At 38.5% G+C, this 18149-nt stretch overlaps 3 protein-coding genes and 1 pseudogene across 4 annotated transcripts; 2 read left to right on the top strand and 2 right to left on the bottom strand.

Moving 5' to 3' along the window:
- Positions 1 to 592: 592 nt before the first annotated feature.
- Positions 593 to 2445, top strand: LOC111780331 (AAA-ATPase At5g57480 pseudogene; annotated as a pseudogene).
- Positions 2446 to 3829: 1384 nt separating this feature from the next.
- On the top strand, positions 3830 to 7218 carry LOC111780043 (uncharacterized). The gene is made up of 2 exons (XM_023660304.2): positions 3830 to 5921; positions 6695 to 7218. The coding sequence occupies exon 1, from the start codon at positions 3968 to 3970 to the stop codon at positions 5906 to 5908; it is 1941 nt and encodes a 646-aa protein (XP_023516072.1). The 5' UTR covers positions 3830 to 3967; the 3' UTR covers positions 5909 to 5921; positions 6695 to 7218.
- On the bottom strand, positions 6550 to 8425 carry LOC111780044 (uncharacterized). Of its 2 annotated transcripts, XR_015413804.1 has the most exons (3): positions 7462 to 8425; positions 7267 to 7374; positions 6550 to 6823 (listed from the first exon to the last, which is right to left on the bottom strand). XR_015413804.1 is itself a non-coding variant. In XM_023660305.2 (2 exons), the coding sequence occupies exon 1, from the start codon at positions 8390 to 8392 to the stop codon at positions 7463 to 7465; it is 930 nt and encodes a 309-aa protein (XP_023516073.2). In that variant the 5' UTR covers positions 8393 to 8424; the 3' UTR covers positions 7194 to 7374; position 7462. The 2 variants fall into 2 exon arrangements, 1 of the variants encoding a protein (XP_023516073.2); XM_023660305.2 differs by lacking the exon at positions 6550 to 6823 and having other exon boundaries at positions 7194 to 7374; positions 7462 to 8424.
- Positions 8426 to 10646: 2221 nt separating this feature from the next.
- LOC111780187 (NADPH--cytochrome P450 reductase 1) lies at positions 10647 to 16050 on the bottom strand. Its single transcript, XM_023660520.2, has 18 exons — positions 15454 to 16050; positions 15291 to 15350; positions 15067 to 15143; positions 14894 to 14951; positions 14735 to 14818; positions 14579 to 14615; positions 14373 to 14442; positions 14096 to 14290; positions 13889 to 13981; positions 13456 to 13681; positions 13272 to 13355; positions 13036 to 13187; positions 12423 to 12519; positions 11914 to 12063; positions 11739 to 11816; positions 11508 to 11630; positions 11303 to 11416; positions 10647 to 11139 (listed from the first exon to the last, which is right to left on the bottom strand). The coding sequence occupies exons 1-18, from the start codon at positions 15799 to 15801 to the stop codon at positions 11059 to 11061; spliced, it is 2127 nt and encodes a 708-aa protein (XP_023516288.2). The 5' UTR covers positions 15802 to 16050; the 3' UTR covers positions 10647 to 11058.
- Between the last annotated feature and the right edge of the window lie 2099 nt (positions 16051 to 18149).

An 18149-nucleotide genomic window follows, 5' to 3' on the forward strand; every position in this document is an offset into this window, starting at 1 on the left:
AGATGCACCATCCTAACTCAATCATAGTAAAGTAACTTTCATAGTTAATTATGTTTTGATGGCACAAATTCTATATTGAGTGAACTATTAATTTTTCTAAGACGCAGTATTTATGATATTGTCCACTTTGAGGATGAGCTGTCATTGCTTTGCTTTATTGTCCACTTCTAGTGTAAGCTCTCATGACTTTGCTTTATTGTACATTGGAACTCCTTTCAGTGTAAGCTCTCGTGACTTTGCTTTATTGTCCACCGAAACTTGTGACTTTGCTTTATTGTGCACTGAAACTCGAGACTTTGCTTTATTGTCAACTTTCAATGTAAGCTCGCGTGACTTTGCTTTATTGTCCACTTTCAGTGTAAGTGACTTTACTTTAGACTTCTCAAAAGGTCTCACCCAACAGGGGAACGCCTCACTCCCCTGATAGAGATAGTATTCCTCATTTATAAATTCATGATAAATTCCTAAATTAGACTATGGGTAACTTTCATCATCCAACGGTGATCATACAGGACCATCTATGATCTCTGCCCATGAAATAAACTCCAAAAACCCATTTTGTTTTTCCCATTGTCCTTTTGTCCCAGCCAGCCAATTCCCCACATCCTCCACCCACTCTCTCTCTAAACCCCCCCTTTCTCTCTCCTCTATAAAACCTTCCACCAAATCCCTTTTCCCCCATTTATTTTCTTCCACCAACGCCTTCTTCTCATCTCCGATAACCCCTTTCCGGCGTTGTCAAGGATGAAGGAGTATTGGTCCACTATGGCCTCACTTCTCGGCCTTCTCGCCTTCTCTCAATCTATCTTCCAAGCAATCTTCCCGCCGGAGCTCCGTTTCGCCGCCCTCAAAACTCTTCACCCAAATCTTCCGATGCTTCTCCTCCTACGTTTACCTCGACATCACCGAAATCGACGGCGTCAACACCAACGAGCTCTACAACGCCGTCCAACTCTACTTGAGCTCATCCGTCTCCATCTCCGGCAATCGATTGAGCCTCACGCGCGCCGTCAATTCCAGCGCCATCACCTTCGGCCTCGCCAACAATGACTGCATCCGTGACTCCTTCAACGGCGTCACTGTCCAATGGGAGCACATCGTATCCCAGAGGCAAGCGCAGGGCTACTTATGGCGTCCCCTGCCAGAGGAGAAAAGGGGATTCACTCTCCGGATCAGAAAACAAGATAAACCCCTCATTTTAGATTCGTATCTCGATTTTGTCATGGACAGAGCCGATGAAATCCGCCGGAAAAATCAAGAACGGCGTCTGTTCACGAATTCACGCGGCGGGTCGTTGGATTCGAGAGGCAATCCATGGGAATCGGTGCCATTTAAACACCCTAGCACATTTGACACATTGGCCATGGACCCACTTAGGAAGCAACAAATTATGGAAGATCTTCAAGATTTCGCTAAAGGTCAAAGCTTTTACCAACAGACAGGCCGGGCCTGGAAGAGGGGTAATCTCTTATACGGCCCTCCTGGCACTGGCAAATCCAGTATGATCGCTGCAATGGCCAATTTTCTCGGCTACGACATTTACGATCTCGAACTCACTGAGGTACACAACAATTCTGAACTCCGTAAACTCCTAATGAAAACCACTTCTAAGTCCATTATCGTCATCGAGCACATCGATTGCTCCATAAACCTCACCGATCGGAAAAAGAAAAATCCGAGTTCTGGGTCGAGAACCTACTTCGATTTGCCGGATATCCGATCCGGCGGCGGTGGTTACAGTTCAATTTCCGGCGAAAAAAACGGTGCTGGTTCGATTACTCTTTCTGGGTTGCTGAATTTCACGGATGGGTTGTGGTCTTGCTGTGGCAGTGAGCGGATTTTCGTGTTCACAACGAACCACATTGAGAAGCTTGACCCTGCATTGCTTCGAAGTGGGAGAATGGATATGCACATTTTCATGAGTTACTGTTCTTTCTCAGCATTGAAGATACTCCTGAAGAATTACTTAAACTACAGCGAAGATGAATCCGATTTCCCCGTGTTGGATGAAATCAAAGAGGTAATCGATAAGGCAAAGACGACGCCGGCGGATGTGAGTGAGCTTCTGATAAAGAACCGCCGCTGTAAAAACAGAGCATTAACAGAGCTTTTAGAGACATTGAAATCAAGAGCAGAGAAAAATGGCAGAGAATTGAGCAAAAAGGAGATGGGTTTAGAGGAAGAAGAAGAAGAACAGGAGAAGAGAACTTTGGATAGTCCAAAAGAAGCGTCTGAATTTGAGGAGGATCGCAGCAAAGAAACAGAGGAAGGTGATGAAAAAGACGACGACAATACAACTAGGGAGTAATGAAAATGGTAAAAATTCAGTCTTTTTAACATTATTTATCCTCATTATTGTTAAAATAATGAAATCTATATTACGTCATCATTTTGGTATGAAAATAATGCAATTTTGACTAATTTAATGGAAGTTTGTGATTTTAACACATGGATCCCAATGCAAGGTGTGAGAAGTGGGGGGGTCCCTATAATTTGATACTCTTTTATAATTTTTTGCTTATATTATTCTGAAATAATTGGTTTCTATTAAAATTAATTTTTTTTTTATTATTTTAGATTCATGAAATAAATTAAACTTGTTGCAAAATTAATCTAAATTACAATAAGGAATGGTTTAATTAAAAGGGAGTGGAAAGGAGGCGTGATGTAAAAGATGGTGAATGGATAAGATGGAAGAGGGGGGGTAATTTTGTCTTTTTGGATTTTGGGTTGAAAAGAAGAAAGTCAGATAATTATTTATTATTATTGTAAGAAATTCTTAGGTGTTGATTTTGACGTTTGAGTTATGGGAAAGGGAAAGATTTGATGGGGTGGAGTTGAGTAGATCTTTGGTCTACGTGGTGATAACTGACACCTGACTCATCTCTGCCCTTTTCTGTCTTTTCCATCTTTTTCTTTTTTTTAATTTCCTTTTCTTATTTCTTTATTTATTTCTCTAAAGCCATGTGAATTTATATCTGCCTAAAGTCAAAACGTAATATAGTATAATCTTGTTCCAAGCTTAGGGTTTAGGGTTTAGAGAATAGAGTTGGACTTTATTGGAACCTAAAGAGGTATTTGAGATAAATGTGAAGGATATTTAGTACTAAATTATATAATGTACCTGAATTGTATGAGAAACGATAATCTTTCAAAGAAAGAAGATAGTTCAAACAGTGTTGCGAGTTCACACTTGCACATTGTGTGGCAAACCACGATCGTTCATACAAATGAATGCCACATAGCGGAAGCCACGTTGCTGGTAACAACGCCTACTTCAAATGCGTCAACGCCGCACAACGCATTGCCTTCTTTTTCGTTCAGACATTAAATCAAACACTTTCTGGGCAGCCACTGAACTGTATGAGAGACCCCACCATTAAGAGACCCATTTCCTTTTTTCCCCCAACATCCAAAGCCAGCCAGCCATCCTTAGTTGAATTTATGTCAACCCATTCTCTCGCTAACCCCACCTGCGGTTGACACAAACCCACCCCCTAAAATCACCATCAAAACTCTCCCTTTTATTAAGGCCCCGCTTTATAACATTTACATGCTTTGTTTCTTATTTTTTTAATAAAAGAAAATAATAAATAGAATTGTTGTTTTGTTTCTGGCAACTACGGGTAGGCCCAATCAGGCCCATCTCTCAATTTAGGGAACTTTTGATTGGGCTTGGGCTTGGGCTGTAGTTTCGATTTGTATTAAATAATTGTCTATTTATTAAATTTTATCAAATTAAAACCATTTCCACTCGTCCACTCGGCGCCAACTGCGATCTTTCATCCTCCCTCCCTCCCTCCGTCGGGACAAGATTCCAGAACCTTGAAGAAGCCGGAATTGAAGATCATCTCTATCCAAGTATGTCCTCAATTCCATTTATGTTCCCTAATTCGACCCCAATGCCGTAGGACCAGAGAATTTCAATTCCCTTTATTGCAGTCAGATCTGGATCCATTATTCCGCCATGTCCTGTTTAGCCCTTGCTCTGCAACCCGCTAATGGACCTGATATCCTCCTCCAAACTCGCGAGTGGTTCCCTCCCCCGCGAGCGCTAGTTGCCCTATCCGCCTTTCGCCAGACACGTTTGGCCTTCGCTGCCACCAAGCACCACAGCCACAACGCATCGACCGTCCTTGGTGATGATTCCTCGCTCGCCGATTCTATTGCGTCCCTTGGTGATCATCCTTTGGCCGCCTCTAATGGTCAGGTTATTGTTGGTGTGGAGAGCCGTTACCGAGTTGTCTATCGCCTTGTCAATGGCATCTATGTCCTTGGGATTACCACTGCTGATCAAGATAATTCTGTTAATGTTTTTGAGTGTATCCATATCGTAAACCAAGCCGTTAATGTCACTGTTACGGCCTGTCGTGGTGTTGATGTCACGCCGGAGAAGCTTAGCCGGAAATACGCCGAGATTTACATGGCGTTGGATATTGTTCTAAGAGGTGTCAGCAATATTCGGCTTGCGGCAATGCTCGCTTCGATGCACGGCGATGGTATTGCGAAAATGGTTCATTCGGCTCTGGATACAGAGAGTAAGATTCGCGGGGCTGATCGTTGGAATACCATGGAGATTCACTCAATTGAACATGAAGCCAATGTGCAGGCCTTTTCAAATGCGCGATTTGAGTTACCCACGGAGACTCTCGAAGCTGGGGATGAAATAGCTTCATCCCTTGCTCCTGCCACTCAAACTGTGAATGAGCAACAGGATCAGCTGCAACAGAAGACTGAGGAACCCGCCATTGAGCAGGATCCATTTGCAGCAAGTGACATGATTAACAAGCCTGAAGAGCTCATAAGTGGGTTCAAGAGAAACAAGGACCCTTCTGCCACGGATTTGACTATGGTATTGGCGGGTCTTGAGGTGCCAACATTGCCACCTGCAGAAGCTACCCATTCAACACGTATTGGTGTGGAGGGATTCGAAGGAAACTATGGTGGTATAGAATTCAGTACTGATCAAGCTACAATGGAAGAAACTTTTGAGGGCTTCAGCGATGCTTGGGGTGGAGGATTGGATCCATCTGAGTTCGTGGGTCCCGAAAAGGTTAAAAAATCAGAAGGCCTCGGTGGATTGGAACTCTTGCAGACCGGACAAAGTGATGGAACCAAAGCGGCTGTTGGGGATGCTAGTGGTGCAGGAACTCCACTTGATAGCTTGGTTACCAAGACTGAAAGGAAGGGTCCCGAAATGTATATCATAGAACAGATTAGTGCAGAGTTCAGAGAATCGCTGCTGGCAAGAGTAGGAATGATGGGAGTTGTATATTTGAAAACTTTGCCACCCAAAACATCGGATGACAAAGAGACAGAGTTTTCATTTCGTGTGGAGGACACAGCTCCAGTTAAGAGATTTGTGGTGCAGAGTTCTCGTGTTAGCAGCCTTGGAAATGGAATGTTTCACTTGAGAACAGCGCCTTCAAATGAACCCATACCAATTATCAAGTACAGTCTACTACCTAGATTAACCCCATTGCCTTTGAGAGTTCGTCTCATACAACGTCATAGCGGGACTCTACTTTCCGTGATGGTTCAATACGTTGTGGACCCTGACTTGCCACTACCTTTGAAAGATGTGACTTTTACTCTAAAACTACCGGTTGATCCTTCATTGTTAAAGGTGTCTCCAAAAGCTGTATTGAATAGGTCCGAAAAGGAATTGAAATGGCATGTCACGGAGATTCCTTTGAAAGGTGCTCCTGGAAAGTTGAGAGCAAGGATGCCTGTGGATAGGAACGAGGAAGACGATGGAGAAGAACTTGAAGTGGTTGGTTATGTGAAATTTTCGGTTCAGAGTTATAGAACACTTTCTGGGATTTCCTTACGGCCGGCTACAGAGGGTAAGACGGATTTCTACGAGACAGATCACAAGTTTGAGTCTGGTGTCTATACATGCAACTGATGAAGCCTTGAAGGTATGCTTTTCTTTCCTCGTTTTCTAAGTGAGGTATGCATTTCTTTTAGATTTGTTTGGTAGATTGGATGTCGTAGAAATCTTGTTCCTGGCCTCGGTACTTGCCTAGATTTGCCCCATCTTAGACATCCAACTATTTAGTCTCATGATTATGATATGAACCCAAGGAAAGATAACAATCAAGTGCATCAAGTGGATCAAGTGGAAGAAGGAAAAAAATGTCTAAACTCTCCATTTATCGAGGTTAAGCTGCTGTCTGTACTTTGCATGTCTATAAACTTCTTCATTGCATTGGCTGGTAGATGGTTTTGCCATTTTTTTTAAAAGGCAGTAGCCAAAGCTTAATGTAGTTAAGTGGGAGTTCTATATTCTTTCCCCTGTTGAGTTGAGTTATCAGTATAATTTGTATGGTCGAAATTAAAAGAGCTTTCGAGATTTACGAATTTAGTTTAATGTGCTTAGATAGCCATCAAGATATGACTTTCGATTTGGATCTATTAGACACAAGATTAAAGGTATTAGAGAACTAATGGGCATGAGTCGGTTAGATTTGATGGGTAAGGTGAACTTTTTATTATTGTTATTTCCTAATCCAAAAAAGTCTCACTTATGTTTCTCGAAACTTGAAATTATATGTTGGAAATGATTCTCCTTGAAACCATAATTGTATTGGCATCATAATAGGAAAGAAATGATTTGCTCAAGAGTGAGGACCTAAAATTCTTTTCTACGCTACAATACATTTTAATGTCAAAATTGACATTATGTATATAGGGAATTATTGGACGCAAGAAGAGGCTTGGATGGAGGGGACCTATCATGTTGTCTAGTTGACATCAACATCGGCGTGGATGAAATATGTTGGCATATATAATCATGAATCTTCCCCAACATACAAGTTTCCTGAGGCCACTTTTTGGACATTCAATTAAAATATGAACAGCTTTGAACACTTATTATAATGGGCTGGAGGAGCCTTACTATCTCTGCTAAATTGTGAAGTGCAAAGAAAAAGCTAAAGTGATCAAAAGCATTTTTAGAATGATTCTTTTAAATGATATATACATTACATAAATCAAGAACATTACCTAAATGGAACGACAAATAAAAGAGTAATAAATGCAGAAGGCATAAATTGTGTGTGGGTCGTTTTCAAAGGTGAAGTGCATTTACTAAGAAAACCCAAACTTCTATGAGGAAAATATTGATTTTAAAAGAATATTTCACAGAATTCTAATAAATATAAATATGATTCCCGTGAATCTCATTCATCTCAAACCTTTTTTTTTTTTTTTTTCTTTCAAAATAAACATAAAATAAAAATAAAGATAGCAAAGAGAACGCACCATCATCGCCCACGCTCCGCCACTGTACACTATCCTTCCCCTTTGGACGTGAAGCGTATGATATTTTTCATTTTAATTTCAATTTCCCATACTGACCTTCTCGTGGTCCTGGAATGTCACAGCATCAATGGGGGGGCAATATAGTACGAAACGGGAATGTAACCGCTAGTCACGTGCTATCCACGTGACACGTACCTTAGGCAGTTAACGACGCCGTTACATCTACACTAGCGTAGTTCTTGCAGCTAAGCGCCCTAAGGATCCTCCAAGTCGCTTCGCCGGAGCTTCGATTATTGCAGTGATATTTACCTTTACTCTCGTTCGCCGGAAAGAGTGCCGACGAACTTCGGCGGACTTGTCTGCTCTTAATGTCGCTGAGGTCCATCTCCGCTGGAAACTTCACCATTCCGAACATTAGCAAGTACCATCGCGGCTTTGACGAAGCCTTTTTGTTCAGTGGATCAGGCTTCAATCCGGCCTTGATCGAACAATTACGATCGATTTCAGCCGTCGGTGAGAAAATCGAATTCGTTTGGCGATAGAGCTTGCGGTAATCGAGCGATCGGCTATTCCGCTTGAGATTGATCTTCGCAGTGTTCGATCGAGAAACAGAGCTCTGCAATCCAGACAATGACTCAGAGCGCTTTCGAAAGACAGTCTGTTTTCGACTCTCATCCTTCCAGAAACTCTTCTCGGCCGTAGGATTAGTAGTACTAGTAGTAAGCTGAGAATGATCGTTGAGAGGAAGCAATCTACCGCAGAAGATCAAATCCTCGGCCGGCGAAATCTCAGAGGTGATAAATCCAGCACTGAAGAATTCAAAGAGATCGAGAGGCTCGGAAGAGGACCTACGTGGATTCTTGCGGAAGCTCTCCGGAGTGTGGCCGTCGGATTTCTGTTTGTCGAGCGGAAGATCGGAGAAGGAGAGAGCTTCCTCCGCTTCTTTTTCGTCTCCGTCTTCGTCATGATGGTGATCTTGTCTGTGCTGTGAGGTTAGGGGCTTGGATTCGCTGGTGTCGTCCATGAACATTGTGTGAAAGGAAGATAAAAATAAAAAGGAAAAGACAGTGTTTGGAATTATGCCAAGTTTGGTGACGACGAAAATGATATATAGCCACACACACATAACCGTGAAACAGAGATGATATCAATGCTGCCTTTATTATTTGGATTTTTCTTCCAAAATCAACCTTTTCTTAAAAGAAAAAATAATACTATTTTCAAGGAATAAAATTCAAATTTATAATCTTTTTAAGGCAAATATATATATATATATTTTAAAGAAGGAAAATGACTTTAATAAATAATAGAAAGAAATCCATTTTTATAAATGAGATTGTAAAATAATAAAGCATTTAAAAAATGGAAAAGGAAAAGGAAAAGGGAAAAGAGAGAATTGGAGGTTACCGAATTTTGAAGTTTAGTTTTGTCCAAACTTCACATTTGAGCCAATAAAAGGTAAAGCCTTTGGTATCCATGGCTTTCCTTCTAGAATTTTAAAATAAAAATAAATAAAAAGTTTATTCATAAATACATTTTGAAGTTTTGTGCTATGAATGCATAAGCGGGTAAGAGTACATGTGTTGAGCTACCAAGGAATTAGTTCTAGTTACTCTTTCGATGGTATGTGATTGTATTGACATGGGAACCACTGAATGGGGGCGGCAAGAGAGAAAAAGCATATTAGATAGTGATTGTGAGGCACCCATTCTTGACTGGGATATGTCACCAACGGCCTCTGCCCTTCTATTCCTTTGATAGATAGAGAGGGAGGGTAGATTTTTTTTTCTCGATTTTTTCGTGTTGTCGAAGAGTTGAATAAAGAAAATAGATGGGGAGTGCCTAATTGAATTGATTGGGTCTTGGAACAAGGTTTCTCTTTTAGGATGCCTCAACTGCATACGTCACTTCATTTCCACTTGACACCTATCATGATGGTAAATGACTCATCTCACTGTAACTTTCTGCTGAATTCTCAAAATTTGTGCGGGACAGAGAATCCATCGCTCTCTTGAGTCTGCTATCAAAAGTTCAGAGAAGGTTAGAATGGGAGGCCATTTAGCACATAAGCCGAGAGGTTCTTAATCAATCGTCCCTAGGCATGGCCCACGTTTATAATTTTAGTTGTTCAAGCTTGACTAGTTTAGTCAATTGAGAATAAAGTTTTGGAAAAAAATTTCTAGCAATGAGTTAATATATATATTTGTTAGGTTAGAAGTCAAAATTTTAAATTTCTTTCAATATTTTGTTGGGTTTATAATGAAAATGTAGACTTTGAGGATTGCAATAAATACATGATAAGAATAATATAATCATAAAACTGTTAATTGCAATTTAAAAAGAAAAAAAGAAAAACTGTTGTCAGAATAGTAACCAGTAATATTCGGCCACATGTGTGAAAGTGTCAGAACTCAGAAAATAAGAGAAATTGGTCAAACGAAAAGATGTTGACTGGTGAGATTGGTCAAAGCATTGATTATAAGATCACATTACATTATATTTCTGATACTAAATAAATCAAAGACTCTAATCAACCTTCCTTTCCTTCTACTTTACATTTCTCACCTAATAATCTCTTTCTTTTTTTTTCCTTTTTTTTTTTTAAATAATTTAATTCCCAAAATATTTTATTCTATAATTATCAATTTATTCTTTTTTTGTAAAAACATTAAGCTAATCATATACTGCAATTTAATCTTAAATTCTCGCAATTCCCTTTCACTCAACTTCCATTCTGTCTACTTGGCCCAACTACACTTTTGGGCCCTAATACCGTAATTTGGGCCTAAGCTAAGACAGCCCAAACCAACAAAAAATTTGGGCCTATATATAATTTTTCTTCATTTGTTTTAAATCTATACATAATTTTGTTATGATTATAGTCATTAATTAACTAACTAAATGATATTAATTTGCTAAAACATTTAATTATTTCATTTTTACTAATAAAAGTTTATTAAACGAATAAAATTGAATTTATTAATTAATTAAACAGTACTCTTAAATATATTTAACTTTAGGTTAGTACACAAAAAATAATTTTTGAATAATTATAACTAATTATTTATAGATTGTCTGCCACAAACTTGAGAGTTTATCTTTGAAAAGGGAAGGAGGGGGCAAGGGTATGGTGGTATGGTGGTGGTAGGAGTCGCTTTTAAATATTGCAAGTGAATCTACAAAAGCCAACGACCTCCATTCCATTAAGAAACTACCCACCCAATGCAACTGCTAAACCAACGGCCAATAACACGCCACATCACCGCTTGCATTTACTTGATCTATAAACTGAATTTCAATAGTCAATTCAAGCGATTTGGTCGATAGATTTGCCAGTTTGAGAGACAGAGACAGAGCACTAGGGATTGATACATAAGAGATGAAACAGAAACAATTATGAATACAAAAATTCTCAATTATTTCATCCATCCGTTTAATATTACAGCAAAGTATATATGAATTTGAAGTCTTGAACCATCTTGTTGGTTGGTTGGTTGGTTGGTTGGTCCAAGAACACTAACAGAAGCGAGAGCTCTAACTAATGACTACATCTGCTGTATTCTATAAATTATACGAACAAAAGAATACTTCATATTTAGCTGTAGATCCAAATGGGAGACAGAAAAGGAGAGAATATCGTCATAACCTCTGGCCATGCTGAGAAGAGTGTCCCATCTTAGAGGGAGGTTGACAAAGGGACTCAATAATTCATTCATTCATTCATTCAACCAGATTTACTTTTTATTAAATATTCCGCAATATGCCTCTGGAGATCACATGGGTGAGGAGTAATCACCACACATCCCGCAGATACCTTCCGCTCATTTGCAGATTCTTCACCATGCTTTCAGCTTTTGAGCTGTCAAGAGATCCCTGAAATTTGATATCCACCAGCTGTTCTTAGGAGAATACACCAACAACGATATTATATATGCACAAACGACAAATTTGAAACCGTTGGATGGCTGAGCTATCTTCACCAAAACTCAGTAATGAAGCTCTAAAGGGTAACGATAAAAGGAATTAGAAAAAATACCTGCTCTTGCACGATAGTATGGAGAGTTCGGTGGACATCCCTGGCCATGCCCTTTGCATCACCACATACATATAAATAAGCACCTTCTGATATCAAATTCCAGATGTCTGAAGCCTGCATGTTTAAAGGGAGAAAAAGGGCTTTAATATCTTCTTCCATGAACACAATCATATACGCTACACCCTTGTTAAAATTATCTTTTCACCTTCTCTGCCATTTTATGCTGCACATATTCCTTTGTTGGCCCTTCACGTGAGAAGGCAATAACCAACTCGGAGAGAGCACCAGTCTCAAGATAGTTGTTTAACTCATCCTCGTATATATAATCCTTCAAAAGTAGACAAAATGCATTAGTTTGAAAATCTATAAATAAACAAACAACAATGTATTTCTTCAACAGCCAGAATACAAGCTATAATCTAGGAACTTGGCATACCATTCCACGGTTTCTGCATCCAAAGAACAATATGGAAGACCCCAATTGTACTCCAGATTCTTTCAAAGCTAATCTTTCCTGAAGAGAAAATATTTGAAGTTCTTTATTTTCTAGAAGCGCATAAGTCAGGTAAAAGTAAGTCAAGGGTCTCAGAGGCAAGTTCGCAAGTAGAAACCTGTAAGAAACCTCTGAAAGGAGCCAATCCAGTTCCAGGACCAACCATGATAATAGGCACTTTACTATCTGCAGGAAGCTTGAAGTTTGATTGCCTCACGAAAATTGGAGCCCAACTGCATTCATCGCTTTTCCCCATGGGCACAGAATTCTAACGAATGCAGAAAAATTGTTAAATTCTCAAATATGGTCATAAATCACCCTATATTTGCTTCCATAAAAATCACCCTACACATGTTTCTAAGTGAAAAACCTTCAACTTATTAGTACATTAAGCCGAAGAATAGCCAAGCTATTGTAGGAAAAGATAACACAATCCATAACGTCTCAAGTTTAACATAAATCCTTTACAAAATAGACATCTAAAGATGCTAAGAAACTTCAATTATTAAGGAATCAGAACTAATGCTATTCATCTAATATTGGGTAACACTAAAAAATTATAGCTTCTCGGAATTATATCAGTCATCTTTGCACATGAAGATGAAAGCAAGACACAACAAAGCATACCTTCATCCAAGTTGAGCAAACTCCTTTATGAACGCGTCCTGTTGGCATTTTGTCATAGACTAAAGCACATGTAACGTGAATTCTGGATGGAGCCATCCTGTTAAATGCACAAAATACATAAATCAATGACTTGGCATAAAGAGGATATTTACGAGATATTGAGAGAGAGAGAGAGAGATGAAAAAAGAGATGTGTGGGTGATAGGCAGATGCAATGGGCAGTAGTATGCCTAGTCAATGACAATGTACGAGAAGTGATACTCTTCCCCAAATCCAAACATCAAATTTCTCTATATGTTATCAAATCTTATTCCGATTAACTCCCCCAAAAATCCCAACTTATATTCCCTTTCCTGCGACTTATCTTTAAAACACAATGTGTTTTGCCTAAAAGTAGAAAATTTTCTAATTCAATTTCCTAGACCAACTGGAGGCAAGTAAGAATTTCTATTTCATGCACAATGCCAACCTTATTTATGTAATGAAAATTAACACGAAACTTCAAAAGCCTTCATTCTAATCACACAAAATTATCTTGGGTGCCATAACCAAACCAGTTGAAAGAAATCAAAAGATAATAAAATTTGCTGAAGGAGAAGGTAGGGAAGTTATACAATGGAGATGATGATATGGAGTAGAATCGAGGCTGCAAGCGTGGTGCAACAGCTGCAAAGAAGACACCAAGTGGTGGCTTGGCAGAAGGAAATTCAACCATGACCTCAAGCAGGCTTTTCTGACAACCAACTATAGACTGGGAATACTCATCCTACACAATTTTAACCAAATATATAAGTCAGTGAGACTAGAGAAGTAGAAAGGTTCCAATTTATTAGGCTGTTAAAATCAGTACCTTGCCAGCAGGTGATGCAAGATATCTTAATCGGTCAGCCTCTAGAGGATTTGAAGCATGCGCTGCTAATGCAAGCAACGCTGACTGAAAAAGTAAATAGCAAGTTTAGATTAATCACCTCAATTGACAGAAAGATTCCCCAACGAACCAGAAGCATGAAGCAACAACTCCAAAAAAATAATACCTTCTTGGGTGAATTCAAAAGATCTGCATATCGAGCCAATGCTGTTCTGAGAGTGCACGATGGAAAAGGAGGTGGTAAGGAGTTTCCAACTAGTGGGGTACCATCCTCGTTATCAGTATGTATTGAGAAATACGTTTCAGGAGACAAACCCAATAGGTTCAATGCCTCATCCACAGTCTCAGTTAAATTTTCGCAGTAAACCCCAACATGATCCCCGGTTTCATATCTGAGAAAAAGAACAGATGTTAAAAGGCAGTCAAATGCTACTAAACTATAGTACATATTTATAGAAAAATCCTGTCAATTAACTATACTCTAGCTTCCACTTTTTTGTTCTATGCAGCCTACCCCATATGATTTGGGTAAATAAGAAAAGCAATAAAAAACAGTATCGCTGAAGTCCCTCACAGACATCAATTGGGGATATACTTACTTGAGTGCAGACCCAGAAATATCAAACTCTAGATGAGTACAAGAACGATCGGATGCAGGCATATGGAGCTCCTTCCTCACAACCACGTTAGATCTTCAAGCAATAAAACAATTAGTTAGATTCTTTCTACTTCTTTTCCTTGTATTTAAATTTCCAGAGGAGGCAAGGTGGTGCAAATTAAAACTCAATACATCAAATTCTCACAACCTTAATGGATGTTGAGCATCATGGACAGCATGGCCATTTGCATTCATCCAGTTCTTGTTCTCATCAGCTACACCTGCTGGATCATGGAATACAACTCGATATTCTGATATGGCAGCTGTGTAAGGTGTGGTCACTGTTGTTGCATCATCCTCATCCTGAAGTAACTGATCCAACTCAGGCCACAACAGTTCTCGCCTGAGAAAAGTAGTAAACAATGAAAGAATGAGTGGACAATTTTCTTTAACAAACTTCAGTAAACAGGTCACAGTCTCTGTACCAAGCAGCCAAGTCATCCTCTATGCACTGATCGTCATCTCCAAGACCAACTTTCACAAGGCGCTTGCCTCCTGCAAACAAAATAACGAAATTGATTGGCAAACGTAATAAACTTAAACTATCTTCACAAAAACATTAATCCAAGCTTAAACATGCTCTCGAGATTTCTCCTAAGAAACGAACGTCAGGAAGAAGGCAAGAGCATACCCTGAGTCTCAAGCAGCTCATCTACCACTTTTGCAATCTGTTGGTCACCAACAAAAAAGTTGAAACTAGTTCACATCTTTGAATCGGGATCAGACACAATGCAGTAATCAATAATCAACAATGGACGCCTAGGAATTTGTAAGGAATCATTCAAACCTTATTAAAATGCTCATATTGTCGGTTGCCAAGGCCAAAGACTGCATAATTGAGGTTTTGCAGCCACTCCCCTCTCTCTTTCCCCTGTAATCATGCATATTGAATTCAGAAAAATAAGAGTGATCCGCACAAAACCAAATGTGCCGAAAGAAATTTTACCTCCGTGAACCATTTATAGAATCTTGCGGCATTATCAGTGGGCTCTCCATCGCCATACCTGCATTCCTCAACAATTAACCACTGGAAGAAACTAGAAAACAGGCTTAAATCCTGAACTGACGATGAAGAATCCAAATAAAAACAGGAAACCTTGAGCGTATACTAAAACTCACGTTGCTAAGAAGAAGACGGCAATAGACTCGTTCTTCAATTTCTGTTCGTATTCATCGTCATCAGCCCCATAGTCATCCTGTGAAATAAGGTCCACTTCAAAATGTCAGACCATAGTTCGTCAACAATAACCAGAGTGTACCAAAAGGTCATCCCCAACAACATCACAGACACAAAATATAAATAAATAATAAAAGAAGAAGAAGAAGAAGAAGAAGAAGCTTACCAAATCAACAACTCTAAACGCGGCCTTATCGTACCGTGCTTTCGCCTCGTCAGATAGAGCCTGAGAACCATCGCGGTCACCCGTAAGCAACAGCCAAAAATTATTAACAAACAACCGAGTTAACAGAAATTCTCAACGCCTTCGAGTGTTTTGGAATGCAAACCTTTGCAAAGCCTTCGGCAGTGCCTGTCTGTGTACCGAAGAATATTGTAACCTTCTTCTTGCCGTCTTCAACTTCGGCCTCCACCCCCTTCGTAATCAACGGCTTAGGAAGCTCCACGGTCTTAACTTTCCGATTTCCGGATCTTCGCCACACGAGAACAACGAAGCAGCCAATCATGACGGCGATCGATGTGGTTAAGATCGCAACCAGCTCGCGGTTCTCGAACATAACCGAGGCACCCTCGGCAGTCGATTGGAATGAAGAATTAGACGGGTCCATCCTGCCCTTGATTATCGCCGACATGAACTCGAATGGAGAAGCCTTCATAGAACTGGATTCAGATTGCATGGTCGAATCCGAAACAAATCAACTAAACACCTGACTGGAATCCGGTGGCGCAGAGAGAATACAGCCGAGTAGCCAAAGAAAAATAAAACCACCGGAATCCGGTTATTAATTTAATAAGCTGTATGAACTGGAAATGTGAATAGCAGCAGTAAGAAATATGCGGGAACTCCGCTGCACAACGGCGGAGGAGAAAGGCGGTGGCGTTAGTGGTTGCTGTGCGGTTGCGTTGAGAGAGAGAGGGAAATAGGGGAGGGATGTGTTTATATCGGGTGGGCAAAGAAGCGCGTGAACGAACCAACGCCTACCAAACCCGACCAGTCAAACCCACCTAACAACATAGTTGTAAGTTTTAACCATGGTTAACTCCCCCACATTCTGATTTCCCCTTCTCATTCCAATTTTGTTATAAATTATATATATAATTAAACAATTGCTCAACTTTCCACGTTTTCTTTTTAAAATGAAGATAATAGATTGAAATATACAAAAAAAAAAAAAAAAAAAAATCAAATAAAAAAACATATTATTAGGCAAAAATATGTTTTTAATTCAACCTAATTTAACGTAAAATTGTGCTAATCTTAATAAACATGATTAAAAAAAGTATCAAAATTTATTGATTTCAATGGTGTATTAATAAATATTACACAAAAATAAACGGTATCAATTTATATTATCAATGATCCAATAAATATATCTCTATTAACTCTCCGTCACTATGGATAATAAAACAGTTTTAATCTCATCGCATCCACATCAAAATGAACTATAGATGTTTTTCGACTTTACCATATTCGTTGAACTACGAGTATGAATAGGTAGCCGCCACTCCCAAACTGTTCTTAAGTCTAAGGTACACTTAATTATTGTAATGCCTATATTGCAATGAGACACAAACAAATAGTAAGAGCTGTGGAGATATGATAAAATAGGAATAATAATTCACCATAAAACATTATTAACAAAAATAATGTGCACCGTCCGATCTCCACCGATACCTATAAATCTTGCGTCGTTTCATTTCAATATAAAGTCATCGTGTTTCACGATGTTATTATTTTCTTTGAATTAAAAATAAAATTAAAAAAAATCTGCGGTCCTCTTATTTCCACCATTTTCTCGTTGGATCACAGCCTCACACCGCAGTTTTTTTTTTTTTTTCTTTTTTTTTTTCTATAATAATTAAATCATATAATTTTAAATTCACAACAATTTTTATTTATAGAATATCAATGGATATTCAAGGAAAATCAGGAGTATCACAAAAACTTATGAAAATACTGTGATTTATTTATTTGTGAACGAACGGCTATTTAAAGCAAAAATATCCATGATTAAAACTCAAATAAATGCATTAATGCAATAATAGGTATAAACATTAATGGAAATTATGACAAAATTTGGTCCACAAATATATAATTAATAATTCAATTTAACTGAGTAATGTGTGTCAATAAATGTACATAAATTTAATTAGTTCATTAATTAATAAAAATGTCACAGATATAAGCATATTATTAAAATTAGATAAGAACAAACATATAATTTATATAATACAAAGAAAAAGTTGGGGAAATAGTGAAAGATAAAAAATTTAATTTGAATTTTTATTTTTTATTTTATTTTATATATATTCATTGAACATAGTCCAGTAGATGTATTACTAAGTCAAGCTTATCAAATCATTCAAAATTTCCCAAATAATCAAATTCATACCATTATTTAATTCGCTGAATCTGAAATCAGAAAAATAAAATAAAGTTGGCCAAATATATTTTATTAGTCGGTAAATATGCAATTTCTTAGCTTAGTTTTCAAAATGGTAAAAATAATATATTATTTTTACTTGTGGTTGAGAGCGGCGAGCGTTAAAGTGCGAGACGAGAGGATTTGGGCTGCGACTTGGCTGGGAATTGGTGGGAAAGTGGGTTGGTAAGAGGCAACGCAAGGAGAAATTGGTCAATTCACAGCTTTTCAAAAAAGAGGGGAAAAAAAGTGGTCAATTTGAAATGGTCTGAAAAGCCATTCTTCAACCACAAACCCATATCATTTCTTTATTTTGTAACTTCTACCTACTCCTCCCGCTCTTGGTTAGCTAACCTAATACCTTATGGCCACGAGCTAGCGACACTTATATACCATGTGTATCTGCGTTCATCATAGTGCAGACTATGACATGTCAAGTTGTAGTAAGATTTAAACTTTTAATTTGATATCTAATATATCTGAATCACCCCATCTAAAATATAAATGTTTTGAGGAGTTAAAAGAGTTAAAAATATATAAAATAGGAGTTTTTATTCATTTTTTTAATGTTTTTTTAGATGTGATTATTGGTGAGGCACGTG

The sequence above is a fragment of the Cucurbita pepo genome, chromosome 18 (assembly GCF_057944985.1).
Source record: "Cucurbita pepo subsp. pepo isolate OVF chromosome 18, ASM5794498v1, whole genome shotgun sequence".
NCBI lineage: Eukaryota > Viridiplantae > Streptophyta > Magnoliopsida > Cucurbitales > Cucurbitaceae > Cucurbita > Cucurbita pepo.

Bases quoted from the DNA above. Each gene is read 5' to 3' on its own strand.
- LOC111780043 (XM_023660304.2), top strand. From the start codon at position 3,968: ATGTCCTGTTTAGCCCTTGCTCTGCAACCCGCTAATGGACCTGATATC.
- LOC111780044 (XM_023660305.2), bottom strand. From the start codon at position 8,392: ATGTGTGTGTGGCTATATATCATTTTCGTCGTCACCAAACTTGGCATA.
- LOC111780187 (XM_023660520.2), bottom strand. From the start codon at position 15,801: ATGCAATCTGAATCCAGTTCTATGAAGGCTTCTCCATTCGAGTTCATG. The intron at 13,356-13,455 runs GTATTATTTTTT...TTACTTTTTCAG, and splicing joins TTTTGAATTCACCCAAGAAG to TCAGCGTTGCTTGCATTAGC. The intron at 11,140-11,302 runs GTATTTTTTCTA...ATCAAATTTCAG, and splicing joins ATACTATCGTGCAAGAGCAG to GGATCTCTTGACAGCTCAAA.